The sequence below is a fragment of the Mizuhopecten yessoensis genome, unplaced genomic scaffold, assembly GCF_002113885.1.
Source record: "Mizuhopecten yessoensis strain PY_sf001 unplaced genomic scaffold, ASM211388v2 scaffold1391, whole genome shotgun sequence".
NCBI classification, from domain to species: Eukaryota; Metazoa; Mollusca; class Bivalvia; order Pectinida; family Pectinidae; genus Mizuhopecten; species Mizuhopecten yessoensis.
The window spans coordinates 133,268-155,331 of record NW_018404023.1 but is presented as its reverse complement, the minus strand read 5'-3'; the positions used below and the strand labels follow the sequence as shown (position 1 = coordinate 155,331).

Genomic DNA, 22,064 nt, shown 5'->3' with positions numbered 1-22,064 from the left:
CACATTTCTTTAACACTTAACTTGTTCCATAAGAACCTATTTGCATAAATCAGAAATCTTTATTTTTTCCCCCCAGAAATTCCAGAAATGTTTGATACCCTAAGGTACCTATAGAGAATGACTCGGGGACAATAGGGAGCTAATTCTTACGTAATGAGGTCCCTATTGTCGGCTCTGTTAAAATCACACAGATGTTTAAACATTAATCTTATTACTCCGTAAACACAGGCATTCTTGAGAAGAATTCGTAGAATGCTTTACAAAGCACGAAGTCTGACTTTGCATGAGAGCAAAAAATAATCTGTTTTAAGGATATTATCTGTAGAAGTCTTCCCTTTAAAAACATTCTTATTTATGTATACAGTTGTAAGTTCCACAGTTGAAATAGAGCAAGAAAAATACTCCTTTAAATACTGTCAATAGAGGAATACATTTCATAAAATATTGACATTCCACTTTAAGTCGCGCTGAAAGGATGTTAATACTCCTTTGTAAGGATAATGTACATCGCAGAGTCCAGTACTATTTTGCCTTGGTGTGAAAGATGAGGTAAACTGACTTCGTGTTCATACACCTCTGATCTCCGTAAACAGAGCAACCGAGCCATGAAAACTGATAGACATTGAGGCCGTACTAATCGGGTTGGGATCAGATGGAGGTGCGATAACTAGCTGACATGTACCTGTACACACACCTCCAGTCCATTGTTTTTATTTGTGCTGGTGTAATGTGGCTGGGTAATGTAACAAATAGGTAGCGCCTCTTTTTACTACACGAGCAGACGACAATACTTTTCTTTGATACTGATGTCGATAGGAGTGATCACTTCATACGCTAGTTCAGACCCGTAATACAAATGACGACTTATTTCCGTTTTCCTGTTCGGGGATATAAATAAATCAAAATGTATCTTTCTTTGTTTAACCCTTTCACCCCTATATAACTTTGGTAGACTCAGCCATGCATTGATATGGACGAGTTCATTATGGTCTACAGTGGTGAAAGGGTGAAATATTCTTTTGAATATATAGGCAAAAGGTTTCGGTGGTGACAACTTTTGGACAAAACTTTTGACAATGGTGAAATTCTAGATGTTCGTTTGACTATTTAAGCCTGTCTGACACCTGTCATTAAAAACCATTGATATTGTACTGTCATGTTGTACTCAGTTCCACTCTACGATAATTGAATCAATTTGCTTTAAAAGTTTGTGTCCCTCAAACAAATGTTATAGAATTAAAGGGTTGAACTGTTCAGTAAGTTTTTAAAACCCTTTTTCTCATCTGAAAAATCAATCAGGAATTGTCTACATTTTTTTCCAAATTAAATGTTCCTAATAAAGACACTTGAGTTAACCATTGTAATGTTTAAAGTTTATTGATTGTTCTTTAAAAAAGAAAAAAACACGAAGAATTTCTGAAATTCTTACTTTGGGTGCACAGTAGATTTTGAGATTAGGATAATCTAATGTGAGTCAGCTCTGTGTTCAATACCTTTGGAAGTGTTCGATTAGAGAAAATTTGACAACAGAGAGCTCACGTTTAACGTGATATAGTCTTTAAACAATTACCTTAATTCAATATCCTATTATAAGATCAGAGCAATGTATAAACATTTGAAATTGAGATTTGTTAAAATGTCAAACGAGTTTACTGCTCACCTGCTCAATTAAAGCTGAAAAGGTGCGACACATTTGTACTTTTTTATGGTCTTGTAAATATAGAAAAGTCAAGTACCGGTAATAAAATTTGAATAATATATGATACAATGATTTTTAGGTACATTTAAGACACGCGTACCAGATTAAAGCGATATAACATCGCTTTATTTTACTCTTCAAAAATCATGGTTATTTAAGTGACCAAGCACTTATCATATATCACTTTGTCCGAAATTGTTGAAACGCAGAATATGAAAATTATGGTACCTCATCCGGTAAACAATACAAGATTTGTGCAGGAAAAAGAAAAAGTAAACTTAAGTGAACTGTAGCATTTTATGTGTAAAAAAGCGTTTCAGGAATACAGACCTTTAGTCTGTGATAACTGTGGCATGAGCTTGATAGTGAAATATGAAAGATGTAAAAAGGAGCTACCCTTTTAAATATATAGATAGGATAATGAAACTATCATACCCAAATTATTAAGATATAAATCTTAATGCATTGTAGCTTATTTGAAAAAAAATTGGTGAATTTTTAAACCCACATTATTTATGAAATGTCTTTTGAAGAAATTAACAAGTGTATTTTTACTTTCAGGTGACTTAGATGGTGAATGTCGGGCTCACAGCAATTTAGGCTCGGCCTACTTCTCCAAAGGTCACTACAAAGAGTCTTTGACCAATCACAGATTCCAGCTTGCCCTTGCAATGAAACTGAAGCATCGGGATGCAGCTGCCGCAGCGCTTGGGAGTCTTGGGCACGTGTACACAGCAATAGGTGACTACCCCAATGCGCTCAACAGCCACAAACAGTGTTTATTCCTCATGAAACAATGTCACGATAAATTGGCAGAGGCTCGTGAAATAGGAAATGCAGGTGCAGTGTACTTAGCGATGGGAGAGTTTGCTCACGCAATAGAATGTCATAACAAACATTTAGAAATTGCCAAAAGTTTGAAAAATTCGACGGAGGAAGCCAGAGCGTACAGTAATCTCGGAAGTGCCCATCATTATAGACGAGACTACGAAAAAGCGATGTCCTTTCACAAACATGTGTTGAGAATCGCCGAATCAAAGACGGACCAAGTATTAGAGGCGCGAGCCTACGCAGGTCTTGGTCATGCAGCACGTTGCATGCAGGACTATAGCACAGCCAAAAGTTACCATGAAAAACAGTTAGACAATGCCCTTCAGACCAAGGACAAGGTCGCAGAAGGTCGTGCTTGCTCAAATCTTGGAATTATATATCATCAGTTGGAGGACCACAAATCGGCTCTAAAGTTACATGAAGTGCATTTAAAAATAGCCAAGAATCTTGGTGATCGTGCTAGTCAGGGTCGTGCATCTGGTAACCTTGGTAACGCGTTTTGTGCTATGGGGTCATTTGAACAAGCGATCAAATACCATAGACAGGAGTTAAACATTTCGTCTGAAGTGAATGACCGCCACTCGGAGGGTACAACCCACGGTAACCTAGCCGTGGCATACCAGTCTATAGGGAGCTACGACAAAGCCCTACAGCACTACACCGCACACCTTAGTATCTCCCGCGAACTTAAAGACACAGTCAGTGAGGCCAAGGCCCTCTGTAACCTTGGCAACTACCACAGTTCACGTGGAAACCATGGAAGTGCTGTGAAATATTTCGAGGAATACCTGAACCTTGCTCAGGAGCTATTAGATTCCGAGGGTGAGGCGAAAGCCTGTTTTAGTCTGGGATATGCTCATTTCGCACTTGGTAACCATTTGGAGGCTGTGAGATATTACGAACAGGATTTATCAATCGCTAGGGAACTTAAAGACCAGATGGGCATTGCCAGAGCCTACTGTAATCTGGGGCTGGCCCATACTGCACTTAAAAACTTTGAGGATGCTTTGGAGTGCCAGAAAAAGTGTTTAACAATGATGAAAAGCATGAAAAACACCAAGGGAATTTTCAGGGCACTCGGCAATATTGGTGATATTACTCTAAAGACTGGTGAAACTGCAGAAGCAATCAAAATTTATAACCAGCAACTACTTCTTGCCAAACAATGCAATAGTAAGGACCTCCTAGGCGGGGCCTACGGGGCCCTGGGGGCGGCACATCGGGTGTTGGGGCAATTTGATAAGTCCCTTGGTTATCACACGCAGGAACTTTCTATACGACAGGACATGAGTGACCTACGCGGTGAATGTCGTGCACATGGAAACATCGGAAATGTTCATATGTCACTTGGGAATTATCAAAATGCATTTAAGTGTTACGAAGAACAACTTGAGAAAAGTCGGGAGCTACAAGACAGTGCTTTAGAGGCGCAAGCCTCCGGTAACTTAGGCATCACTAAGATGAACATGGGAATGTATGAGGACGCCATTGGTCAGTTCGAGCAGCAGCTAGCCATGCTTGAACAGGTCAATGGCATTTTCAGTAACCATGACAAAGGTCGAGCTCTTGGTAACCTTGGTGATTGTTACGAAGCACTTGGAGATTTCGAAGAATCTATAAAATGTCACAACCAGTATTTAGCAATATCACAGCAGACGAACAATCTCTCTGACCAGGACAAAGCATACAGAGGTCTGGGTAATGCCCACAGGGCAGTGGGAAACCTACAACAAGCCCTGGTGTGTTTTGAGAAGCGACTTGTCGTTGCTCATGAACTCAACAGTTGCACAGCCAAGGCCTCGGCTTACGGAGAGCTTGGTTGTTTGCACAGCCTGCTGGGTAACTTTGAGCAGGCCATCGCATGTCTGCAGCATCAGCTGACGATTGCCACGGAGATGAACGATCAGATGTGTGAAGGCGAGGCTGCGTGTGGCCTGGGCGGAGTGTACCAACAGATGGGCGATTACGACAAGGCCCTAGAATACCACGAGATGGATCTCCGAATCTCAGAGTCATCAAACAACAAAGCATGCCAATGTGAGTATCCATAGTTGTAGAGTTCGTACAAAACTTGCCAATATGAGTATCCCTTCAAGGTTATTAGCCAGTAGTCAAGGCCTATCTGTAGATTATAAGGCTTGTGAATGTGAGTACGATATATCAGTAAGTCATTAGTCAAAACAGGATACAAGGCCTGCCAGTATGAATATCTGTAGAGTAACAGTGATTATTAGGTGTGTGAATGTGAGTACCGTATATCAGTAAGTAATTAGTCAAAACAAGATACAAGGCCTGCCAGTATGAATATCTGTAGAGTAACAGTGATTATAAGGTGTGTGAATGTGAGTACCGTATCAGTAGGTCGTTAGTCAAAGAGGATGTATACATTTGTAAGGCCTGCCAGTATGGATACCTAGTCAATAGTGAGTATCTACAAGGCCTGCCAATTTGAGTTCATTTGGTAACCCTCAGAGTACAAGGCCTGCCAATTTGAGTTCATTTGGGAACCCTCAGAGTACAAGGCCTGCCAATTTGAGTACATTTGGTCACCCTCGGAGTACAAGGCCTGCCAATTTGAGTACATTTAGTCACCGAGTACATGGCATGTGAATTTGAGTACCATATCAGTAGGTCATTAGTCAAAACAGGATACATTAAGGCCTGCCAGTATGAATATCTGCTTAGTCAATATTGAGTACAAGGCATGTACAATTAGAGTACCTGTGGTCAACCTCTGAGTACAAGGCATGTGAATTTGAGTACCATCATCAAAGACCTTTACAAGTGATTACAAGGCCTGCAACTCCAAGTACATTCAGTCATCAATATGAATGCAAGTGCATGTGTGTCAGTACTGTTTAGTCAGTATCAGGTACAAGGCCTGCTTATATGAATACCCATAGGTTAAAAGTCAACTAAAGCGAGTTAATGTGAGTACCAGATTGGTAATTGAGTAGTCAAAATAAGGTACAGGTCCTGCTGTTGGGAATACCAATAGTTCAATAGTCCATGATTGCAAGTACAAAGCATGGTAATGCAGGTATCATATCAGTAGGTCAATAGTCAAAACAGGGTAGCTGAAACTACAGAAGTAAAATACACATTCAAGCTGATGGTATTTTGTGTAAACATTTTTTCAGTTGCACAAAATATTTAGAAAACACATATTTCAAATTTCTAGTGAAAGTGTGTGGTGACTTAATTTAAGTGGACATTTAGTCTGATATTGATGTGACGGCAGGTTTGTGTATTACTATCAATGGGAGGTACACATTCATGTCCTTGGACTATACTTATATAAGTTTGTTGTGTCCCCTGGACTGCTGAGGCTGGCCCACCTGTCCTACATACTAACAGTGTGACATCGGGGACCATTGTGTGACGAGAAATCAACACGGGAGATATATAGAAAGTCACACACTGGGGTGTTCAATAATTTTATTTTACAGCCTATCTATGGGTGATGCATCAATAATTATTGCACTGTAACAATAACAGAGAGATTCCACACGCAGATAAAAAGATACGTACATTTACAAAGTGTGGGAATGTAAGCAGATCATCCTTGTACTCAAGATCAATGAAACGTTTGACTTAATAGTAAACAGTTTATTATCAATATTATTTTTTCTTTACAATTCAATGTTTGACTTACCTTACGAGAAAAAAAAAGTTTATTATCAATATATTTTCTTCAAAAATGGGTTTTCATAGATGTAATTAAAACACAGAAGCAGTCATCCAGGCTGACGTGATGTCATGTCGCGGGACTGTGGGAACATCAACATTCGTACAGATAGAAACGAACATGTAACGTCGCATTTGTCCTACACAAGATCTGTGTTGGACACTTAGCTAAGCATCCCTTATAGTATATATAGGAAGCTGTATATGTAGTCTAGAATGGGTTCGGTGTTAGGACACTTTGGTACCAAAGGTAGGCTCTATACAAATTATTTTAAAGAGAATATTGAATTGATTTCGAAGATCAAGCGTTCACATTTTGAACAAGATCGTTTTAAATTGTTGCTGTTTCTGGTTTATGCATACTGGAATTATTTATGGTTGGGTATTAATTTGTCATGATGTCAGTTTAATTGAAAAGTTTAAGGGAATTTTTTAAGTATGCATCAGCATTTTGCAAGTTTGTTAGAAATTATTATAGTTGAATGAAGAAATGCTTGAATACATATATTTATAGAATTAGGCCAAACAAAATCATTATTGTGTTTCTCAAAATTTTGGGATAAATATCATAGGCTGCTAAAGTAACAAAATATGTAGAAATTAACATAAGTCTGTATGTATGATTTGATTTTTTTGCTGGACAGGTCGTGCCTACGGTAACCTTGGGTTATCCCATGAGTCCCTTAGTAACTACAAGGAATCCATTCAGTACCAGGAACAGCATCTCAGCATCGCCGCGGAGATGAATGACAGTGTCGCTAGAACTCTTGCTTACAGTAGTCTAGGTGAGCTGAAATATATATTTTTTACTCTCAAACATACTCTGCAAGATGCATTAATCTACAATAAAATAACAAAAAAGTTGTAGTATTTGCAATGTGAAGTAAAAGGTGGGTTATGTTTTTTGTAAAATCATAAATTTATCAAACTTTGAAAACTGGACGATGTAATTTCACATTCTATACACTGTGTATAGTCAGTAAGAATAATAACATTATCTTTTCTTTTTACTCAAGGTCGTGTGCACCATGCCCTAAACAACCATACAGAGGCTGTAGACTACCTCCGCCAGGGGTTACGCATCGCCGAACAACTGGGCCGCCACGAGGACGAGGCTAAGATTCGACATCGCCTTGGTCTGTCCTTGTGGGGTAAAGGCGATTTGGAGGAGTGTCAACAACAGCTGTACAAAGCTTCGGACCTTTTCGAGAGTATCCGACGCGACTCACAATTCAACAGCGAATACAAAATGTCCTTGTTTGACCTTCAGACAGCATGCTACCAAGCCTTGCAGGTCAGTTCTCCAACAAATTTCATACACAGAAACAGTCTATGGGTCTATAGGCATGATATGATCTAATGTTATATTAATAGGCTGTCATCAATTTTGTTTTTTGACCTTGACCTTGTAATTTGTCTTACTTACAGATAATTTCAACATATAACTAGTCATTTTGTGATAAAATCCCTGTCCAAAAACATTCTACAACAAATGAGAAAGCAGATGCATGTTTTATCCATTTCGACATCAAAGAAATCTTCTGAAGGAAAAACATTAGCACTGTTACTTCTGGAATCCGGGAAAAATAGAATTGCTGATGAAGTCAGAATTCTTTTCAAGCTAAATTAATAAGTACCTCTGTATGCATTGGTACAGCTATAATGAATTAGCCTGTTTTAAATAAAGAACTGTTGAGCAACTTTATGAAGCATTTGGCACGTCCGTTGTACACACGCCGTATACACCCACCGCTGGAAGGAACCGGACAGCAGTTTTACTTAAAATAACCAGAGATTATTGTTCGTAGTAATCATATTTTATGAAGAAATAGGAAGTAATAAGAATTTCATGATAATGTAACTTTGTGTACTTACTGCTAATGACAGCATTCGTTGACGGTGCCAGAACTGTTATTGAATTATATATTATATGAATTTGTTTCAGCTTTGTGTAGACTGTATGAATGTATTGATGATTATACTAATTATTGAAGATAATAGGTCGGAGTAAAAAATTGGGCATCCTTGAAATTACAGCAAGAGCACATGTTTTTATGTTTTGATAGTTTAGAGTTTTACTTGTACCTTGAAAATATGTATAATGCATTTAAAATGTATACTTATTTACTAGTTTTTTTGCCAAATCTCGAATCCTTCAATTGTTTTTGAAACTTTTGGAGTTTGTTTGTCTATTAAAACAATATTAGTTCCAATACATTTATAGTGTGCTTAAATCTTTGTTCCAGAGGGTGCTGGTTTCCCTCGGCCAACACGAGGAGGCGCTGGTGATAGCAGAGCGTGCATGTACGCGGGCTTTCATTGATTACCTACTGGAGCGTCAGGCAGGGTCGGAGGGTCTATACCGAGGTAACGTCGACCCTCCCCCCATCACTACCGACCAGATCGTCAATATCGTCACCAAACAGAAGTCTCTCGTACTCTACTACAGCATTGCTGCCGGCTATCTCTACAGCTGGCTCCTCACGCCAAAACAAGGTACGGCTTGGGAGTGCTATGTTAGGAAATTCTATATACGAAAACTAAAAGAGAATGCCTGGCAACTAGAGTTGCCTTGATTTCAAGAGAATATACTGACACCAGGAAGATTTAGCCCAGTCAGATATTCACCAATCGCCAGAGTTAATTTTTCACTGTTCAAATGTAACTGCATGATAATTCATCCTTTTTGCGGAAAGTAAAAGAATATGAAATTACTGATAATCAGCAGTGAAAATTTCCTGGTAATAACATGTTCATTTACCAGTTACAGCAATTTCCTAGTTTTAGTGAATAACATGTTATTTAAGTAAATAAACACTCTATTTCCTTGTTCAATTTCATTGTAACAGTCGAAAGGTGTACTTTTGAAATCAATTTTGTACCTTTTTTCTGTACGATAATATTTTGTATTACAGGTATCGTGAAGTTCCACGAGGCCAACATGGCTGATCTGGAAAACATTGACGGGGAATCTTTTAGTGATACACTCAGTATGAAGAGCGTCAGTTTCGGGTCATCTTCAGTGCTTGACCAGTACGTAGGTCAAGTCCGCGAGTCCATGGGCATCGACAACTATTCATCAAGGTCAGTGGCTTCATCAACTTTGAATTTACACGAGTTTAAGTTCTAAGGGAGGTAACTCTTCCTAAAAAATTATCAATATTTTTTGTTCTTTTTTTATATTTTATATGGCACTAAAGACACTAAAATGGTATTTTATTTTTGATTATTGTTGTGAGTGTTAACTGGTAAAATAAAGTAGACGTGTGTTGTATTTTTCTCCAGAGCTTCCCTGACATCCAAAGGTGTTGGGCTGATTATTTATCTTACAGGAAACAAATTTGACACTAATATTTTATTTTTATTTTTATTATTGCAATCAGTGTTAACTGTTAAAATAAAGTATATGTGTGTTGTTTTTCTCCAGAGCTTCCCTGACATCTAAAGGTGTGGGTTGTGACTCGGACAGCGAGGGAGACGATGTTTGGCAGCAGCACCTGGAGGAACTCGGTGACAAACTCAATGCCGAAAACGACCGAACAGGGTTCTTACGCATGGTCAATCGTAACCACAAATACAACAGTAGTAACTACAGTCTCAGCAGTCTTTTCAGTCTTTCGGTCAGCATGAACGGACTCAGTGCCAGTTTTCACTCCATGAACCGCAAAAACAGTCTACGCAACAAAACTAGCAATAATACCAAGGCACCGATAAGTGCCTTGTATCAGCTTCTGATTGAGCCCATGGAGGAAGCGCTGACGCAGGCCACGGAGGAGTGGGGAATGGGCCCTGTGGACCTGGTACTCGTCCTCCAGGGGGAGCTTTACCTCATACCCTTCTCTGTCCTCCGAAAGGATCAGACGGAGGAGTACATGTTTGAACGGTTTAATCTGAGCGTTATGCCGTCAGTGACTGCATTACAAAATGCTAAGAAACAAGACAAACAAGGACGCCCCGTAATAGACTCATCTGGTGCAATAGTGGTCGGAAATCCGAAACTGTCCCCGAACTTTACTCAACACTGGCACCTGAAGGAGATTCCAAGTGCAGAATATGAAGCAAGAATTGTGAGCGAGCTCTTGACTTGTCGCCCTCTTATTGGGCGGGACGCGACCAAAGCGGCAGTGCTACATCAGATAGAGCAAGTTGAAGTGGTTCATTTTGCAACTCATCTGTCATGGAAACTTGCCTCCATAGTGCTTTCACCTGGAGATAATATTTCTACTTCCCATAGATTTCCCACAATAGACTCCGACGATAGTTCCAGTGATATAAGTAATTTTGACGGACCTTCTCTGTCCGAGTACCTGCTCACAGCGGCTGACATCCTCAATCTGAAACTCCACGCCAAACTTGTTGTACTGAGCTCAGGTTACACAGACGACAGAGCAGGAAGGATCAATTCCGACGGAGTTGTGGGACTTACAAGAGCTCTTCTGTCAGCTGGAGCTCAGAGTGTGTTATATTCGCTTTGGCCGGTGCCTGACCAGGCTGCCAAACTGTTGATGAGGACAATGTACTCCTCATTACAGGAAGGCCATCAGGTCACCCAGGCCCTGTCAAGCGCCATCAAGTCCGTCCAGTGTACCAAGCAATTCTCCCATCCGTCCAACTGGGGTGGCTGGGTCCTCGTGGGACATGACGTTAAACTCAGCAGTAAAGTTGCCCTCATGGGTCATGCCATTTGTGAAATCCTGCAAGTCCCCACTGCCTGTCGCGAGGCCATGCGAGTCCTCCTCCATCTGGTAAGTTCAGTGTAATTTTTGAGACCAAGATAATATAGCAAGGGAAGCAACTCTTACGCTTGCCTTGTAAAGTTTATACATAGTTAATTAATACAGGCTATCAAATGTGCTGATGTATTGAGGTCATATACTGAAATGTACAAGAAAACGGATGTATCCTAGTGATATAGATATTTTTTTTTAAAACAGTAAAATTTCCTTGCAAAGGAAAATATCAAATAATAAATTTGACCTCAAGGCCTTTTTGCCTACTTGGGCTTATTAAAGAAGTATAGGGCTTGGCAGTCAGTATTTTTTCATGTTTGCTATTTCATTATATACAAGTATATTTACTGAAGACTGAAACATTTTTTCTTTTCTATGAAGGTTTTGTGTTTATATAAATTTAAGTTATAAAAAAAAGAGAGTTCATTGAATGCTTGAATTTTTTCTATAAATCTATGTGAACCATGTTGAAGATATAAAAGAATTCTGAAGTTTCAAAAACAAGTAATTATAAACTGGTAATTAACCACTTCAAAGAACTCAAGTCTGCATGTTTGTAATTTTTTGAGTTTACTTTTATTAACTTTTACCTTTTCATCATACAGATTGAAAAATCGCTCCAGAGAATTCACCAGGGTATAAAGAACTCCATGTACACAACTAGCCAATCGATCGAGAACAAGGTCGGTGCTATCCCCGGCTGGAAGGACCTGCTCCAGGCTGTGGGTTTCCGGTTCGAGTCTGCCAGTAATGGACTACCCCCTGCAGTGTTCTTCCCTCAGACTGACCCAGGAGACAGACTCACACAGGCCAGTGCAAGTCTTCAGGCTCTTCTAGGTATGTTTTCATAGCAACAGGTTCTTCTAGGTATGTTGTCATAGCAACAGGTTCTTCTAGGTATGTTGTCATAGCAACAGGCTCTTCTAGGTATGTTGTCATATAGCAACAGGCTCTTCTAGGTATGTTGTCATTATAGCAACAGGTTCTTCTAGGTATATTGTCATAGCAACAGGGTCTGCTAGCTATGTTGTCATATAGCAACAGGCTCTTCTAGGTATGTTGTCATAGCTCCAGGGAGCGTTTGGTTTAAGAACTATGCTTGACAATCATTTGTATTAGTTCTGTTCATTTCTAATGTATATACCACTTACCATGAGAATGTACATAACTTAGTCCTACTAGTCCATACATTGAATTTTAAGATGAAGATGTGTCTGCCATTGACAACAAATGTGATGCATTACATTTATAAAAAGTTTCATTTTTAAAAAAAATGGAAAAAAACAAGTTAAATAAAAAATGCATATATCTAAAAATAAATCTGGATGCAAATTTTTCTCAATCTGACATTATGAAGCTAAAACTGTTAATAATATCAAAAAGACAAATTATGGTGCAGTTTTTAATGTGTTCATGGACATGATGATTCTTTACAGGACTACCTCCCAGCTCTCTGGCAGCTTTATCCAAGTTCTTATCTAATTACGAAGCAGGAGAGGCCAACATCCGAGTGGTAGGTCACATGACACTTCCGTTATATGGTCGATTCGGTTTATCTCATAAATAAAGTCTCATTGAACTTCAATTAACCCTTAACTACCATATTTTCATATGGCAGGGACTATTCTAATATAAAAGATGTTTGCAAGATATTTTATTGGACTTAATGTTTTTCCGAATTTTACATTTAAATTTAGGTGTCTGAGTTAGTTTTTTGTGATGATTCTTGTACGTTTTTTAAAGTGATAATAAAGAGAAATTTCACAAAAGACATATTTCATGAATTTGTTCATTTCCTTTTAAAGATGAGAGATATACTTAGCAAGATGGCCGCCAAGGAAAGCAACATTGATGTACAGATAAATGTGAAGCTATGGGGAGTACCAGGTTGTCACGAGTTCCTGGCGTCTCTAGGTATGTAATGCGGGCTACAGGGACAGTTAGTAACACACATAACTTTGTTCAGAATACACAGATTTTTAGATTATACAGGTTTTATTAACAAAGACATTATTTCCGTTGAGCCTTGCTGAATGTCTTGTACAGGCTGAAGGGTTTTACACAGGGTCTAATAACATAGAAATGTATGTAACCAAATTATAACTTTTTTATTTTCATTATAATTATGAAACAAGTTGTATAACCTTATAAAGGAAGAATTCTCATTGGCCTAGATGGTAGCGCACAGGAGGTCTGAATGGTGCAGTTATGTGATACAGTTACCTAACAGAGAGTCTGATAGAGGTGTGAAAATTTTACAGATTTATGCTTAGACATATAACAATACATTTGTTGAAAAAGTGCTTCATCAGCATATCAAAAAGCATTTTAAGATAGATCAATAGATATAAGACATTGTAAGTTGATTTCTGATGGTAATATAAAACAGTCCTACTTGTAACTTAATGTTCTATGGCTTGGTGTATTTACAGGACTTGACCTTGTGGAAGTCGGTCAGGATGAGGTTACCCTCCGTTTAGGGAAGCAAGCAAACAGACGACAGCTACAGTTCGCTTTACAGAGTCTGGTCGCTGTTTTCGGTGAGTCACTGAGAGAAAAAAACTGAATAACAAATTAATTGTTTAAAGAATTTAGAGAACTTTTAACAGGTCTAACCAAGTCTTATTCAGTGTTTGCTGATAATGCAAGAAAAATAAGAAAACATCAAGTGACAAATTAATTATCCAGACATGTTTTCATTAATAAAACAATTTTGGAAGTAAAACAATGTATTAATTGCAACAAATTAATAACTTTCAATATTTCTCCAAATAATGAAATATGGTTGGTAGATGACCTTGAAGGGTTAACATCCATTTGACCTTGACCTTGTTTGTTTTCAGACACTCAGGAGGCCCCCAAGTCTCTGTCGGTGGACAGCTCCAGCAGTCTGGAGAGTCTGTCCTCATCACACAGCGGATCCACCTCAACCTCTAACTTCTCCAAGGGCAGCACCCCACCCATCTCACCGCGGGGCTCACGCAAAAAGTCACTCTTCAATCCAGCCGAGATGGAGAAGATGAGGATTATGAACAAGATGCAGCTCATGAATCAGGTAAGAGAGAAGAAATTTCAAAGCATGGGCTTCATTTGTCTTTTACTTGATGTATAGACGATCACCTGTTGATAATCATGAACTTGACATTATCTGTATGCCCCCCTCCGCCATTTTATTTGGAGGAATATGATGTAACCCATGTCCGTTCTGTTGTGGCCGATTGCATCCTATTCTGTCATATCACTATTCATTGTCATGATCCGGTCAATAACAGATTTTCATCAAAATTTAAAAAAAAAATGTCAAGTATGAGAATGTCTCGGATGTGTTTATGCTGTATGCAGGAAAATGTTCGTCTTTCACCAGTAAAGTTGAATCCATGTCCACCCAGTATTAATTTCGCCCTTAACATGTAATAGCATATTTGGTATGCTGTCTGCTTATATTCGCTGTCATGATAAATTCCCCCCTATTGCAGAGGGTGAAAAAGGCTAGACTTTAACTGTGGCAAACATTTCCCAGTAAACAGTATTTTAGGGTTCAAAGGACAACATCAAGGTCACTATTACTATTTATTGGTCAATCCCGGTGGTCAAAGGTGAATTTTTGTCTCACAAACTTTTCAAATTTTGTAATATAGGCATGGAATCATTGTCATTTCATTACGTTCTTAAGAAGACTAGTAACTTATTATCTAATTTTTTTTAAAATCATCATGAAAGACTTTTTTATTCAGCACCAAATCTTTATAAATTTATTTAAATCATCTTTAAACATTTTGATTTTTTCGCAGAGAATTATTTTATGAAAATCAGACTGAACGTGTGTGCTTTTATAGTTAAAGGAATCACTTTTTTTCTGTGTTTTAGGGTGGATTGTCTGGCCGACAGGTTTACAGAAAAGCGAAGAAGGCCAACGTATCTGACCCTGCCATGAATCTCCAACACCAGAGCCGTGTCCGCAACATGTATCCCCCGGGGTCAAGCTCGAACATGAACCTGATGGCCGACATGAATGGTATCCAGGAGATAAGTGAGAACAGTGAAAGTGATGTAGATGGACGCGACAGCTGGGACAATAGGATGCAGGTGTCAACAAACTCCGAGAGTGAGAGCAGCACACTTCCCGAACTTCGGACAAATTCCGAGTCGGACAACCAGATTCCCGGAGCTGATCAGTATCAACTTACGGAGGGAAAGGAAACAAGTCCTGATCTCACGACTGAAGAATATTCTTTGAGTAGACAAACCAGTCATCAGAGTGAGACGTATTCGTTCGATAGAGCAGACGATGTACGGATGTCGGCCATGTCCTACACAAGTAACTTAAGTGAGGATTCGGCCCTGTTAGAGGACCAGAAGAGGAATTCTTACTCGGATAGTAGTCAGGCAGACGACATGTTCCAAAGGCACGATGGAACTCGACAGTCAGATATGTCCGACACAAGTGGAATAAGTGATCAGTTCATGCCTTCTCAAAACATGAACAAAAATTTACCTCTGATGTCATCACAGCTCGACCACACGTTAATGTCAAGTGAATCGGGGATTAACTCGGAGGTGACGTCCTCAAATCAGAGCGACACAAGTCAGCAAAGCATGGACGCTACAAGCTCGCAGTTAGACCCTCACGAGGTCGCAATGAAGGTTATGAAAGACCTCGGCCCACAGAAGGGCATTCTTGAAGGATTACAAATGCAGAGTTTTCTTGCATCTCAGTCTAACACTCGTTTCATGCGACAGCAGTTTCAGAATTCTTCACAAATCAGTGCGTTTACTAAACCTTCTACTGTACAGGACCAAACATCAGGTGATACTCACAGTACTAAGGATGTGCATAGCTCTTCTACGCCTCAGGTACGACCTCAGACAGCACCGAGGCCTAACAAAGTACCGCCCCCTGTCCCCTCCAAACCTAAGGTACTGCCAAAGTCTAACTCTATAGCAAATATCCAGGAGGATAATTCTAATCAAAACAGTCCAACCCGAGCTAGTTATTATAGTATGCAGTCCCTGAAAGGCATATCTGAGAACGACCTTTCCGTGAGTCAGCAATCTTCCAGCATGGACGACAATGACATTTCCTATGTTGTCACAAGGAGAACGGTTCCCGGTAACGGCATGTCAGATTTGGGTCACAAGAGCATGCCAGATTTACGGAAGTCATCTAAAACAGGGGGCAGCACTGGTAATCCCTACTCAGCCAATCAAATGAGCTTCAGTAGTTTTAAGCCTAAAGCTGCATCTTCCAAGAGGAATGTGAATAATGGCGTGGCAGGTGTGGCCATGCGGCCGGACAGTGCCACCAGTACGAGTAGTCTTTGTTCTACCGGCTCGTCTGTCCAGTCGGTCATTCACCGGCCGTACTTTAATTCTGTACCTGACCTCAATGGAATGTTCCAGAAACGGTCTGGTGAGTCGGGTGTGAACACTGCCGTAGAGGGTGACACAAACTTTAGTCGGAGGAGTCCCACGGGATTGCCCCCGCCATACAGTCAGGCAGTTAGGACAGCCCAGCTTCTTAGAGGGCGAAGTCCAACACAGCATAATACGTACAATTCAAATAGTCGCAGCTCTACCCCTACTGGGGGTTCACGTACCAGTCCGGACAGTCTGGGGTCATCTCAGGGGAGTGGTCAGTATCATCAGCCTGATAGTCCAGTGTCTCTGGCCAGTGGTCAATATCATAGCGGGTTTAGTACCTCAACACCCTCAAACCCTGGCCAGAGTATCAAAGGTGTACCCTCACAGTTTGAGCAGCAGTACAATGTAGGAGTCAATGATAATCGCTACACAGGCCAGTACGTGGACTCCAAACCTGGCACTCTTCCACTGCAGCCTCAGACTTCTTCCACACCGAACTCTATTTCTCAGTCCTCACAGCCAACGGGCTACTATTCCAGTGCACCGACAACACCAGGGACACCAGAACGTGATGATGTGTTCCTCCACGCAAGTAGCGGTTGTAACGTGACCTCTATTCCAACTCAAGGTCACATGTACCAACACTCGAGCAGCAGTACATCATCCTCGGTTTCACAACACAACCAGTACTACCAGTCAGGCAGCCCGGTGGCCTCCACAGCATCGGGAGGAGGGAGTCCATTCCCTCAGTCCGCCAGTCCCACATCATCAACTGCCTCCCGTAACAGTCCCTACCAGCACATGTCAACAGGCAGGAGGACCAAATCCATTCTCAACAGTTCGCCAGCCTCTGCAAGGGCTACCAGTAAAAAGAGACCTCATAAACGTGTCAGCTTCTCGGATTCTGAACCCAGTGACCTTGAGGGCAACTCCCCTCACCCCTACCGTCCAATCAAATCAGGCCCTGTCCCAGTGAAGGGCGTTGTTAAGTTGAACATGAGTGACTTCAAAATGCCAAATTATCGTAGTCGACAGCATCAGAACGGTGGCGTACCTAAAGGGGCTGGTCCCCATAGTAACGGCTATGTCTCCCAGGGCTCTTTCTACCCCAATGGCAGTGTGCCCAAACAGGGCCCTGTTGCCAATGGTCACGCAGGTCAAGGTCAGACGTCAGTTTTCAGTAGAAAGAGTGTGAATCCTTCCCCCAATAATGATAGTGTGAACGGACCTATAGGGCTTAAGGACTTGTCCAAGTCCTCAACCCAAGGGGGACAACTCCCTGGGAGGAGTTTCTTTGGGAGGGATAATAATCGACCAATCAGAAGAACTCAAGTTGTGCAGTCGTCAAAGTGCTGATATTTCTTGTGCATTGTTTTCTGTATAATTGTATGCAAGGGAGCTATAACAAAACGCAATTCAAATGACATCATTTCATCTTTCTTATTTTTCACGCCATGAATATAACGTCAGATCATGAATCATCAATTATCAAACAAAACCTCTCCAATACGGCCTGCAGACTTTTATTGGGATTATTGAAACGTTAACATTTTTATTCGTCATTGGATAGTAACCTTTTAGTTTGAAATGATATTTGAATGTTTTCCTTGTCTGTTTTTATTTGTGAAAAGAGAATAACATTTTTTATTTTGCATGAAATAGAATTCAATATTTGACTGTTTTTGTGTACGAAGTTGAGTGTATATTGATGTAGATATGTAATTGTGTATATATGTAAGAATATATTTTGTATATAGAAAATTGAAATGAATGCCTCTTTGTGCCAAACTTACCATTTATATCCAGAGAATATGACTTGGTAGATATTATAACAGTAATTATGTCGGTATGTATATCGTATCATTTTCATTTTTATTGGTGAAATTTTTAAAAGAAATTTTTATTTGTCATTATATTCTTATATTGCAGTGTAGACAAACTTAACGTTGAAAACTATTTTTCATCAAAAAGTTTTGGGACAAAATTAATATAAGGTAAATAATGTTTTTAATTCCAAATCTACTGTTTATTTTATGTTTGAGGTCTAAAAAGGTAAATAATTTATGTTGTGATTCAAGACAGATTTGATTATAACAGACTCCACACTTAACTCCTTCACCCCAGAAGACATATTTGAACTCTTCCAATTCAAAGGTGAATGAGTTAAGCCTGAGTTCTGTGCCGAGTTGTTCAAACCCAAAGTAGTTTAGGAAGAACATAATGAAATATTTTTACTTGTTTATTTTTAGAAATATTCAAATTCAAAACTTAAGTTGTTTGTGTAAAGTTTCAAAATGGTTATATTATGACTTTCTAGAAGGTTCTCTTGAATCAAATTTTGAACAATTGAATTAACGCCTCGTTAAGCTAACCAGACTTTGATTACCTCGACCCTGATGAAAGCTTAACGGTGTCCAAGAAACAATAATGTTTATGCATAATAATTCAACTATTCACCCCCTTTTGTAAGCACATGATGTAGGACACAGGTATTGGGTCTATATAATGGTAAAAGGATGAGGTAGTTATTTATGTTCTGACCAGGTGTCTTTCAAGTTATTTACAGGTGTGAATGGTACAGGGAATAGATTATAACTGAGATCACGAACAAATTACATATACAAGCAATATACAGAGATTGTAGATATATATATAGAGAGAGAGAGACAACATCTCATTTACATAATTGGTAACATTTATTTATTAATAGTGAACTGATCACCTACACGGCAACAACAGTGTGTTTTACCACAAGCAGTAAAACCTTGTTATATTGCTATCATTTTGATATTATTAAGGGGTTCGGTAGTTAATTGAGAGAGATATATTAAGGAATTGTTAAGGGGAAAAAACGGAAATTATACCTTAACCCTTTCAACACTGTACACCATAATGGACTCATCCAGATCAATTTATGGTAGAGGTTATTAAAGTTACATAGGGGTGAAAGGGTTAAAATATGTTTGCAGTAAGAAATATTAAGGAATTGTTAAGGAAAAAACCCGGAAAAGGAGACCTTAACCCTTTCAACACCATACACCATAATGGACTCATCCAGATCAATTAATGGTAGAGGTTATTAAAGTTACATAGGGGTGAAAGGGTTAAAATATGTTTGCAGTAAGAAATATTAATGAATTGTTAAGGAAAAAACACGGAAAAGGAGACCTTAACCCTTTCAACACCGTACACCATAATGGACTCATCCAGATCAATTTATGGTAGAGGCTATTAAAGTTACATAGGGGTGAAAGGGTTAAAATATGTTTGCAGTAAGAAATATTTATGAATTGTTAAGGGGAAAAAACGGAAAATGATACCTTAACCCTTTCAACACTGTACACCATAATGGACTCATCCATATCAATCGATGGTAGAGGTTATTAAAGTTACATAGGGGTGAAAGGGTTAAAATATGTTTGCAGTAAGAAAGATGGCAAATGAAGTGAGGGGCGTTATATCAAGGTTTTATTGTCATATATCAAAGTCTATTATATATATAAAATAAAAACTCATTATACTGCCACCATTTGGCCAACACAACTTTGGCATTATAAAGAGGTTTAGTGATATACCGACCAATATAGAAAGGAATGTCAGGAAAAGAAAATAATTGATATATTTTAGCAGTAAGCAAGGTGGAAAATGAAAAAAGGGGGATTATATCAAGGTTTTACTGCTGATATTTTATTGAGTTAAAATACTTAATATATACCAAGTAACAATTGAGGATGTGTGTTCAACATTTAATGCCTAGTTCATAGGATATGACTATTTCATGTTTAATCAAGATCAAGAAAAAACTGGTAATTTTTTTATGTACCTGCAATATATCTTTCACTACCTTGACATGGAATAACCAATCTAACTAGATCACCAGCATGTGAGATCTTTTATAAGTTAAAATGCAGGAGAAATTGCATGTATAAATAAAACAAAATTAAATAATAGTCTAGGACAATAAATAAATTTTCGATATTTGAATGCACTGGTGTAAATGCATCTAGAAAGATGATACATGGTCTTATCTCCAGAAAGGAATCTATGATTAACCCTTTCACCCCTGTGAAACTTTAGTCGACTCTCCCATGCATGGATCTGGATGAGTTCATTATGGTGTACAGTGGTGAAAGGGTTGATACTAGTATTTGGGGATATAACTTATTCAAATTTTACGTAATTTAAGTCATTTCATTTTTATTGTTACTCATAAACAATAAGATGAAAGAGGAATAAATCAAAATGTTATAAGTTATAGCAGTCAGCAGTACATTATTTATTGCAAGACAACTTCATGGTGACCTCTCCATCAAAACATTTAACATTGTCATTTAACTGTTTTTCACAGTTACCATAGTTAAACTCTGGAATTTTAATTATAAATTAACAAACATCCTTCTTACGTTTCTCATGTCAAACTAAAACATTTTTATTTATGTCCATGAAAACCAATAACAAAGTGTTCAGAAAATATTTAATGTTTTAATATTGTCCATGCCTATAAACCTAGTATATCCTAACTTATTGTAGTAGTCCCGTCCCACCTTTGATTTGGGTTATACCATGTAGATGTTTAGAGAGGTAAGGGTTAGGTTGATCTGTCAGTTACAGAGAATTACTGTTGGATATATATTGTTTTCTACTCTCTACAGTGTAAATATTGTGTCTACCTAACTTTATTGGAGCTATGCATTCTAGAATATTTTATACAATATACTATAAATATATATATATCTATATAATACACTTTCAGTGGTTCTGTGAACCACATGGAGGATTTCAAAACTTCCTGTCTGAAGGAAGACGACAAAATAAAATAATACAAATAAATCAATGTTTTAAGTTTTTTTATTCATTTCAGACGAATTTACACATCTTGTGGAGATTGGGTTGCCGTTTTGAGTTACAATGTAGATAAATAATTTGTAGTAGATTCTGTTCAGCAAAATGCCAGAAACTCTCTGAAAAGTATCATCATTGTCAACATTTTAAAAGTAGAACTTTTTTTCAAACTATATCGACAGGGTTTTGGTATTGAATAAGAAATTTTCAGTACTACATTCTCAAGCTCAGAGACCTGTAAAGCCAGAGAGATTGGCAACTCACACAAATCTGCAAGAGCATGCATGACAGTATTGTTATGGGAGATCCGCCGCATGTTGTAGGATATACGTCTCTGACAAACTTTAACCAGTCCGAACATGTTATTACATCATTTGCTGCCTATAACAATGGTTATATGTTAAAAACGTGGCGGCCTCAGTTTCACCATATTGTTATTAGGTCACCTGAGACAAAGTCTCAAGTGACCTATTGCGATCGCCTTTTGTCCGTCGTCGTCCGTCGTTCATCGTCCGTCGTCCGTCGTGCGTCCGTAAACAATTTACATTTTCGACTTCTTCTCCAAAACCACTGAACCAATTTCACTGAAATTTTGCAGGAACCTTCCATGGACAAAGATCAACAAAAATAGTTGCCGGTTTAGTCCTAAGCCCCCAGGGGCCTGAGGGGCGGGGCCAAAAAGGGTCAAATTGACTAAAATTTCAAAAATCTTCTTCTCAAGACCCAGATATGGTAGAATCAAATACTCTTCATAGATGGAAGGGTCTTAAGGTGCTTTACAAAAATTGTGAATTTCTTGACCCTGGGGTCTCACGTTTTCCCCTGGGGAGGGGGTAAACTTTACTATAGTTTATATAGGGAAATCACATTTTGGACCAACATTTGTTTAATTTCCATTGGAAGTAATTCAATTT

The 22,064-nt window shown here is 38.8% G+C and overlaps 1 protein-coding gene across 2 annotated transcripts in view; it reads left to right on the top strand.

Moving 5' to 3' along the window:
* LOC110461211 (tetratricopeptide repeat protein 28-like) overlaps positions 1–21,130 on the top strand; it is a 133,601-nt gene extending 112,471 nt beyond the window's left edge. For both annotated transcript variants that reach the window (XM_021514586.1, XM_021514595.1), the window contains 12 exons: positions 2,261–4,567; positions 6,862–7,002; positions 7,234–7,511; positions 8,464–8,713; positions 9,133–9,301; positions 9,645–10,962; positions 11,553–11,784; positions 12,384–12,460; positions 12,753–12,861; positions 13,380–13,487; positions 13,791–14,002; positions 14,815–21,130. In XM_021514586.1, coding sequence (XP_021370261.1) covers positions 2,261–4,567; positions 6,862–7,002; positions 7,234–7,511; positions 8,464–8,713; positions 9,133–9,301; positions 9,645–10,962; positions 11,553–11,784; positions 12,384–12,460; positions 12,753–12,861; positions 13,380–13,487; positions 13,791–14,002; positions 14,815–17,664 — 8,051 coding nt within the window. In that variant the 3' untranslated portion in view covers positions 17,665–21,130. The remainder of the gene's footprint in view (positions 1–2,260; positions 4,568–6,861; positions 7,003–7,233; positions 7,512–8,463; positions 8,714–9,132; positions 9,302–9,644; positions 10,963–11,552; positions 11,785–12,383; positions 12,461–12,752; positions 12,862–13,379; positions 13,488–13,790; positions 14,003–14,814) is intronic.
* Positions 21,131–22,064: the final 934 nt, after the last annotated feature.